Consider the following 9,369-nt stretch of genomic DNA (forward strand, 5'->3'; position numbering starts at 1 on the left):
TACGATATATATAATGGAAAGGAAAATATAAATATAAGGGGATTCATGCATCATGGGGAATGTTTTCATGCTTCAAGGTTTTTTCAAATATCTTAATCTATTTTAAAGGAACCTGATTGGCAGAAAACAATTGAGCCTTTGAATTTGTAGAAAATCCTTCTCGGAAAGCCAGAATTGCATCTCCAATGCATTGTATTACGTTTAACATAAAAAAATTAAATTGAATCAATAGCATGTAAATCAATTCTATAAAATAATAAATTAATCATAAAAAGAATGATTAAAACGTAATACTCCCCTGATTGAAGATCAAACTCTCTTTAGCACAGCGTCAAGAACGTGCTAATTATGTGTTGTAGGCATAATTTACTTAACAATTATGGAGGCCTTAGAAAGGCGGTGCAGCAATAGTAGAAAGAAGAGAGAGATGTGTAATTGTGAGGTGTGTTATATTCCACCCCATTGTGCCTTTATTTATAATAGTATGGAAGGTAGAATCCTTACCCTTTCAGGATTACATTTCTTAATAGGTAATCAACTCCTAATAGGAATATACAAGATACTCCTATATACACTAGGATTTACACAATCACATTTCTAATCCAATAGGATTGCAATATATATATATATATATATATATATATATATATATATATTGTGATGATGCATCAGAAGACTCAAAGAAAGCTTGTCTTTGGATTTTAACTGCAACTGTAACCAGGCTACCTGTGATTGTAACTTATGAGACCCTAAGTATTGGTTGTGTTCAATTTTGGGTGCATATTTGCTCACTGTCATAACTATGGTGTATCTCACCATACACCTAACCATTTGCATATCTCCTTTCACTTAACTCTAGTTACCTTCATATTAGATTTTACTTTTTCAAATATGGTGAGTATACATCAAAATTTAGGATGGCGAGCAAAAATGTACCCACTCAACAATGTGGGGTGCTAATAAAAAAAAAACCTCTAAATCTAATTGAAAAATAAACTATTGTAGTGGTGTGTGTGTTTTATGTGAATAGTTTGTACTTATTTGGCCAAAAACAAACCTAACGAATATCTTATACACGTTTTATGAGATTAGAATTGCACCAAACTTGAGAATGCAAAATATAATTTACCTTATTTACCCTATATAATATAATATGTTTAAAAAGTTATACTCTAGCAACTTCACCTTGCTGCAGTCCCCAGTTGTGTGATGCCCAACATCCTCCTCGAGGGATTTCTTGTAGAGAGAGTGATAAGCCTACCTTGCCACAAGTAGTTCATGTGAAGACCTACTGCATGCTATTTCGGCCAGAACCCAATTGCTTTTGGTCTACTTCTTGGTTGCTTTTGTCTAGGACTTTACTTCTGTCCATATACATATATAGAAATAGTAATATAAAGTGTGGTCATTGCATTCTCATCTTAGCCAGTCATTGCCTCTATGCATGAAAACCAATTCTTTGTTTTATTAACTTCTGTTTCTTCCACACAAAAACACAATTTTAACTAAAAACATTAAGAGTCTGTTTGGTACTCAACTTGAATCCAACTTTTTAAACTCAAAAACAATTTTTAAGTTTTAGGCCTTAAAAACTTGTTTGGTACGACTATTTTCAAAAACTGGACTCAAGTCTAACTCAAAAATATAGTCTATTCTCTAAAAATACAAAAAGTGACTTTTTAGAGTTCTTAAATTTAAACTCACTCATTTCTTTTCTCTCCCTCCTCCCCTCTCACTCTAAGTCTATCTCTCTCTTTTCTTCTTTCTCTCTCTCCCTTCTCTTTTTTTTTACCTTTTTCGTCTCTCCTCCAATCCGCTCTCTTCATTCTCTCGATTCTTTCTCTCACTCCCTTTTTTTGTCTATCTCCTCTGATCATCTCACTTCTTTCTCTTTCCTCCAATCATTTCTTACTTTCTTTCCTCCTCTCTCCTCTTTTTCTCTCGACCCCTCTTTTTGGATCTTTTTGTCTATCTCCAATCCTCTCACTTCTTTCTCCTTCCTCCAATCATTTCTTACTTTCTTTCTCCCTCTCTCCTCTTTCTCTCTTGACACCCTCTTTTTGGATTTTTTTGTCTAGTTTAAGTTGTAAGATTTAAAAATTTTAAATCGCAAACCAAACAAGTTTTTGAGTCTTAAAGAAAAAAAATTTCAAGACAAATTCTTAAGAAATGCTTTGAGAAATTATAAAAAATTTCAAATAGGATACCAAACAAGCCCTAAATGTTCTGCATAAAGTGAATAGAGCCCCAACAAACTAGTGCATAAATCTCATTCTACACTTAAAACTTTCTATATTTTGAAAGAAAAATACACTTGTGAGAAGTGTAGAATGAGATTTTTGGAGTGCCAATAACACTTCCCTAAAAATAAATTACATATAGGAAACATCTACGAAGAATCTTTCTTCTAAAAAAAAAACTCGAAATTTATTTATCGGAAACAAGCACACTCTCTGCTTCTCAGGCCGTCAAATGATCTAGAGCAAGCAATTCACCGCAAGTTATCATACGTATTGGCTTCGACAAATGCAACTTCTGAGTTGAGAGGAGTTGAGTAACTTGTCTCATTGTAGGGCGAGAATGTGGACTAGGATTCAAGCATGAAAACACAATCTTCATAAGAGTGAGTACTTCCCTTGCTTCTTGATGTGTTGGAGGCAAAATGCGTTGGTCCAGAACATCCACAACTGACATTTGATGGGGTGGTAATGTTGATACTGATAACGATGTGGATGAAGATGGCATTGATAAGAATGATGAGAAAAAATCACCAGGATGCCTTCCCATGATTGTTTCCATAGCAACCACTCCAAAGCAATAAACATCGCATTTTTCGTTCACTTCCATGGTATATGCAAGTTCTGCTTATAATAAGACCATAGCAATATTGAGACTATTAATTTGTATATATAATACCTAAACTGAAGATAAAGAGTGAAAATTTTGAACAAAACTAATTTACAACTAACTTTTAACAAAAACTAGATGACAATAGAGCTGGCAAAATGGACCCAAACTGTTAACCTGACTCAATTTGCTCGCAAAATTTTAATTAATGGGGAAAGACTTAACAAGCTCAATTAAAAATACAGTTGGCTTTGAGTAATCCCAAAAAACTCATAATCATAAATCACCCATTAAAGAGGGTTAGTTTTGTAATTTTGTAAATCCTATATGAGAGATACAGTCTACAATCTCTCTCTTATTCCGCCGACTCACTGCCCTATTCTCTCACTCCGCCCTCTCACGTTCTCACTCTGCCACTTCGCCCCCTGCCCTCTCACGATTTCTCACTTCGGCATCAGCCCTCCAACCTCTCACGATTTCTCACTCTATCTCTAATTTCAGAACAATATGAAGTAGCTCGAGCTCTCTCCGCGTTGAATCAATGGCAATCATCTAGAGGTGATCTTACTTTGTCTTTCTTGTTAGGTTAGTGGACTATTAGCTTAATTTGGGTAGTGAAGGTTTCGTTTTGTTTTAATTTCGATTTTAGGGATTTCTTATTAGTGTGGTGATTTCTTATTGGTTTGGACTATTAGATGCATCAAAATAAAAATTTCATTTTGTCCTTCAACTTCATGTAGAAATACTGCGAAGGAGTTGAAGAATGTTGGTGGTACCTTGTCATCATTCAAATCCAATGAATTAGACCTTGGGTTAAACTAAACTTTTGAGGTAAATTAATGTTCATTGTTCATGTTTTTGTACTTTTTGTATGCATATATATTGTATGCTGGTATATGTTCACAGGTATACAAGACATGGGCTCTCTTTGATACGTTTATTCTTGATATGCAGGATTTCGATAAATGTTACAAAAAGGGCTCAATTTTAAGTACAAATTTTGAATTACGTAAATATCTTGATGAAGAAAACTTGAGAGAACAAGAGTTAGACATTCTTTCTCGGTGGAAAATAGAACAATTTCATTATCTTGTCCTTTCTCGACTCTCGTTTGACTTGTGATGTATTAACAATTCTTGTTTCTATCGTCACCTCATAATCAGTAATTAGTATTGGTGCTAGAGTGATCGATCAATATCGTAGTTCTTTATTGCCTGAAACTGCTCAAGCATTGTAATGTATTAGAGATTGGCTTTTTGGCAAAAGAGGTAAATCTTACATGGTATTTGTATTCTTACTGCAGTTTTCATGTTTACTGCATGTTGTTTTAATTAGTTAGTTTTTAGTAATTCATTAACATCTCGATTGGTATTACTTATTAAATTAGATGCTTACTATAGTTTGCATGTTTATAATTGGTTTTTTTTTTTTTTTAGTTTTTTTTTTATGTTTTAGCTTTAAGGAAAGAGAGTGCTAACTTGGAAGAACATACAATAAACCCAAGTATCGCCTATACTTTATGTGAATGTTCTCTTCAAAATCAAAGCATATAACGTGGTATGTTTAATCCGTCCTAACATTGAAAAGAAATAAATTTGGCCAAAAAATTAATCATAAACAACACTCAATTAATAAGGTTAAAGGGAAGAAAACATATTACCTGGTGCGACATACCCATATGTGCCTACAATGGCAGTCCAAGTTGTTGAGTTTGGATTCAAAAACTTAGCAGTGCCAAAGTCTGAAACAGAGGCCTCATATTTAGAATCCAACAAAATATTCTTGGTTGATATGTCCCGGTGCACAATTGGTGGCATGCAATTGTGGTGCATGTATGCCAAGGCATGAGCTACACCGTTAACAATATTAACCCTTTTTCTCCACCCTACTTCTTTAGCTTCTTCATCTTTGCTCAAAATTGTAGCCAAGCTACCTCTTTCAACAAACTCGTACACCAAGAACGAGTGTTGATGGTGTGAACAAAAACCATAAAGCTTAACAATATTCCGGTGTCTTATCTCTGTTAGTGCCCTTATTTCATTCAAGAATGCCGTCTCCAAATTCTTCTCGCCATCCCACAATTGATGTAGTTTTTTCACAGCCACTATGTTGTCACTCGACAAATTTGCTCTGTAGACGCTTCCTTGTCCTCCACTCCCAATGCAATATGTGAAATCAAAATTTTCTGTCGCCCTTATGATTTCCTCATACATTGACTTTCCATCAAAATTTAAAACTGAAAACGATATTTCTTCATGCAAGCATTTTTCTGCTCTTTCTAGATGTTTCTTCTTTCTTTCCACTATGAATTTAATTGTAAAGAAAGCAAAAAGAAGTAAAATTGCTACTATAAGGGAGAATGTGATTCCAAATACCCATTTGCGGTCCTTTCTTGGGCCAATTGTGCAAGATTGCAAACCTTCAACGTCGCCACACAGTCCTTTGTTCCCTTGTAAAGCTTCTGGCAAAGCTTGTCGAAATGCTCTATTGTTGGGAATGGGACCTTCCAATTCATTGTAAGATACATCCACATATGACAAGCTATGCATGCCTTCAAAACTTAAGGGTATGAAACCCGAAAGATTGTTGTGAGAAAGATTGAGTGTCTGTAGACTCTCCATTTTGCTAATTTCAGGTGGTATGCTACCTTCAAGTGAGTTGTGACTTAAATCAAGTTCGTTCAACTGAACTAACTTTTCCAACTTCAATGGAATTCCTCTGGAAAATTGATTGTTGCTCAGATTCAGATGGTACAATTTGAGAAAGTCACCTAATGTGCTCGCAATTGACCCAATTAATTTGTTTGATGACAAGTCGAGATATTCAAGATCAATAAGTAATCCAAATTCCGAAGGTATACAGCCTGAAAGTTGGTTTCCATTCAGCATCAACTTCTGCAAAGATGTCATTCTCCCGAACTCCTTCGGAATGGCCCCAACTAAGTGATTTGAAGAAAGGTCGAGTCTATGGATTTTGTCAGCATTGACAATCTCGGGAGGTATGCTACCAATAAGGTTGTTTCCCACAATTAGTAAGGTTTCTAGTTGTGCACATTGTCCCCATTTTTGTGAAATTTCACCATAAAACTTATTGTGACTCATATCTATGAAATCAAGATTTGGATAAACACCAAAGTCTTCTGATATATTGCCTGTGAATTGGTTCCTTTCAAGATGAACTCTAACTAAGCTCTTGCATGTTTTCAAGCTTTTGGGGATTGCACCTGTCAAATGGTTATTGCTCACTGAAAGGTTTTGGAGTTGTCCACTACAACAAATATTTTGGGGCAAATAACCTATTAATTGGTTACTATGCAATTGCAGTATAGCCAACTTCTTCAAATTCCCTATCTCTTTAGGAATAGTACCAGAAAGATTATTAGTGAAGAGACGGACATAGGTAAGTTTTGTAAGCTGACATAGGGATGTTGAGATTGAACCAGTGAGCTGATTCTGAGACAAATCTAGGTCCACAAGGGATTTCAAGTTCCCTATCTCTTTAGGAATGGTGCCAGAAAGATTATTAGTGAAGAGATAGACATAGGTAAGTTTTGTGAGCTGACCTAGGGATGTTGGGATTGAACCAGTAAGCTGATTCTCAGACAAATCTAGGTCCACAAGGAATTTTAAGTTCCCTATCTCTTTAGGAATAGTGCCAGAAAGATTATTAGTGTAGAGATAGAGAGTGGAAAGGTTTGTGAGTTGACCTAAAGATGTTGGGATTGAACCGTTGAGCTGATTCTTGAACAAACTGAGCCCCACAAGAGATTTCAATTTCCCAATCTCTTTCGGAATAGTGCCAGAAAGATTATTAGTGAAGAGATTGATAGAGGTAAGTTTTGTGAGAACACCGAGGGATATTGGGATTGAACCATTGAGCTGATTCCTAGATAAATCTAGGTCCACAAGAGATTTCAATTTCCCTATCTCTTTAGGAATAGTGCCAGAAAGATTATTAGTGAAGAGATGGACATAGGTAAGTTTTGTGAGTTGACCTAAGGAAGTTGGGATTGAACCAGTGAGCTGATTCTCAGACAAATCTAGGTCCACAAGGGATTTCAGGTTCCTTATCTCTTTAGGAATAGTGCCAGAAAGATTATTAGTGTAGAGATAGAGAGTGGAAAGGTTTGTGAGCTGACCTAGAGATGTTGGGATTGAACCGTTGAGCTGGTTATAAGACAATTCTAGGGTCGCAAGAGATTTCAACTTCCCTCTCACTTTTGGAATTGTGCTAGAAAGATTATTATGGTGGAGATAGAGAAAGGTAATGTTTGTGAGATCACCGAGGGATGTTGGAATTGAACCATTGAGCAAATTGTTAGAAAGATCAAGATAGATGAGTTTGGAGAGGGAACTGATATGAGCTGGAATGACATCAAAGAGATTATTGTAGCTGAGATCAAGGTATTGAAGATTGGGGAAAGACAAGAATGAAAACTCATGTAGCGTACCTTGTATCCCGAAATTAGTAAGGTTTATCACACTAACACTTCCAACAACATTGCATGAAATATCAGTCCAGAAGCATGGGGCTACTTTTGTATGAGCAGGTAGGTAAGCCCACGAGGTGAGATTTTGCAGGTGGGTATGGTTTTGAAAGGTGGCTTTCCATTTGAGAAGCGCTTCTGCTTCAGTAGTAAAAGTAGCAGAAGCAAAAGTAGAGTAACTTGGCGATGAACAAAGTTGTACGAATAAGACTAGGCAATAAGCCAAAGGGCATGGTTTATGAAAATCTAAAGATGTCATGGCCACTAGTGTTTAATTTTGTGTACATATTAGAATCTATTTGTAGGGCTTATTTATAATGGCATTCATGAGCTATTGTAATTAATTCAACCGCACGGAAAAAGGGGTTGGGAGAGAAGAAAGATACAGGACTTGAAAATTGTGTTGTACGTACAAGATAAGTCAAAGTCTTTCTCCCATATGCGTGTAATTGTTTGATGGGGCCCACCCCACTCCTTCTAACAGTTGTTTCCATATATAATATACAATGTACTTAGTCCCAAGTGCGTGTAATTATCAATCTTTATTCTCAAATATCACTATCTCAACCATGCCCTCTTATTCACATCTCATTTATTTCTTTTGTCTTTTTTTTTTTTCTCATTAAAGTTATTCCGTTTGGTGGCATAAGTTCAAACTTATCAAATAAAAGAAATTTTGGGAAATGCTAGTGGACTTTATGTTTTATCTCTTTGGGACAATCATCTAAAGATTATTAAGAACAAATTGTAACATGTACTGTGTAGTGATATTTATCTCTTTATTTATAAATCAAAGGTATTATGTTCAACTTTTACGAGCATTAATAATTTTGAAAACTAATTATGGCTAGTTTGGGGTTGCTAAAATTTTTTAAAAGCAGCTTTCTTAAAAGAGTTGGGTCCTTAATTGTGTTTGGTAAATTTAAAAAAAATAAAAAAATTCCCCAAATCATAGGTCTAAAATAGCTGAAAACAGAAGCAACTCTACACATGCTTCTCAAAAATTCATTTTTTTTTTTCAATGGAGGCAGATGAACAAATACCAATTAATGAAACTTTCATATTGACAATCCTACCCCATCTTTTTGTTTTGTTTTGTTTTTTTTTTTTTCTAAAAGCACTTTTAGCACTATAGTTTACCATTACACTTACTTGCTTCTCTCACAGCTGTTTAGTCTCACAGCACAGCAGAAACAGTTTTGAAAAAAAAAGGTACAACAACCCCAAACTAGCCCCAAGTCTACCTTCGTGATTGTGTTGTATAAAAAAAATTTAGGTTTTAACTCAAAAATAACTTTTATCCTCCAAAAGTTTTGGCTTAAAATTTTAGGCCGAGATTATTAAAGAATGATTTTAGCCTAATTTTTTGTCGATAACTTTTTTTAAAAGTAAAATTTATGTAAATTATCCTAATTTATTTTTATGAACATTTTAACTTAAAAATATTTAAATTCCGATAAAATGAAAACTCACTAAACCTTTCCCTTGAAACATGAAAGTCATGGAACAATAATTACATTTTTATAAAGATAAAGATTAAAACTTTGAAACTTGAAATAGTTCTATATAGTATGCTTCAATCTTACAACAATTACTAATACAAACAATAATTAAAACACTAAATAAAGATTAATAAACGATAAGTAAAATACTACATAAGAATTACAAAAATTACTAATACCAATAATATTCATCAACATTTGGTTGACTTGGTCCTTGACTTTGTAGTGGATTTTGTGGTGGACTTGGGTAATAGACATTAGATGGATCATCATTCTCAAAAAATTTCCTTGCGGCATTCCTTCTTATAATTTCCGCTTGCTTGTCACGGAATAATTTCTTCCTATTTGAAGTGTATTTGTTGGGGTCCTCCCTCATTACATCAAAATCGAATGCCATCTTGTAAGGATCCTGCCTCTAATATGATCTTTTATCATCTTGAAAATTTTGGAAGTGGCTAGAAAAAAAATGGAAGAATTGTATGAGAAAAGTGAATTTTGGGTGGATGTTTGAACAAATACAGGTATTTATAGAGT

General features: G+C 34.6%; 1 protein-coding gene across 1 annotated transcript; it reads right to left on the reverse strand.

Moving 5' to 3' along the window:
• Window positions 1-2,460: 2,460 nt before the first annotated feature.
• On the reverse strand, window positions 2,461-7,592 carry LOC137718845 (probable leucine-rich repeat receptor-like protein kinase At1g35710). Its single transcript, XM_068458376.1, has 2 exons — window positions 4,508-7,592; window positions 2,461-2,861 (listed from the first exon to the last, which is right to left on the reverse strand). Exons 1-2 carry the CDS (start codon window positions 7,590-7,592, stop codon window positions 2,461-2,463), a joined length of 3,486 nt encoding a protein of 1,161 aa, XP_068314477.1.
• Between the last annotated feature and the right edge of the window lie 1,777 nt (window positions 7,593-9,369).

Source organism: Pyrus communis, chromosome 15, assembly GCF_963583255.1.
Source record: "Pyrus communis chromosome 15, drPyrComm1.1, whole genome shotgun sequence".
Taxonomy (NCBI): domain Eukaryota; kingdom Viridiplantae; phylum Streptophyta; class Magnoliopsida; order Rosales; family Rosaceae; genus Pyrus; species Pyrus communis.

Excerpts from the sequence above, each read along its gene's own strand:
- LOC137718845 (XM_068458376.1), bottom strand. The coding sequence starts at position 7,592 with ATGACATCTTTAGATTTTCATAAACCATGCCCTTTGGCTTATTGCCTA. Across the intron at positions 2,862-4,507 it reads ATATGGGTATGTCGCACCAG|AACTTGCATATACCATGGAA; the intron begins GTAATATGTTTT and ends TATTATAAGCAG.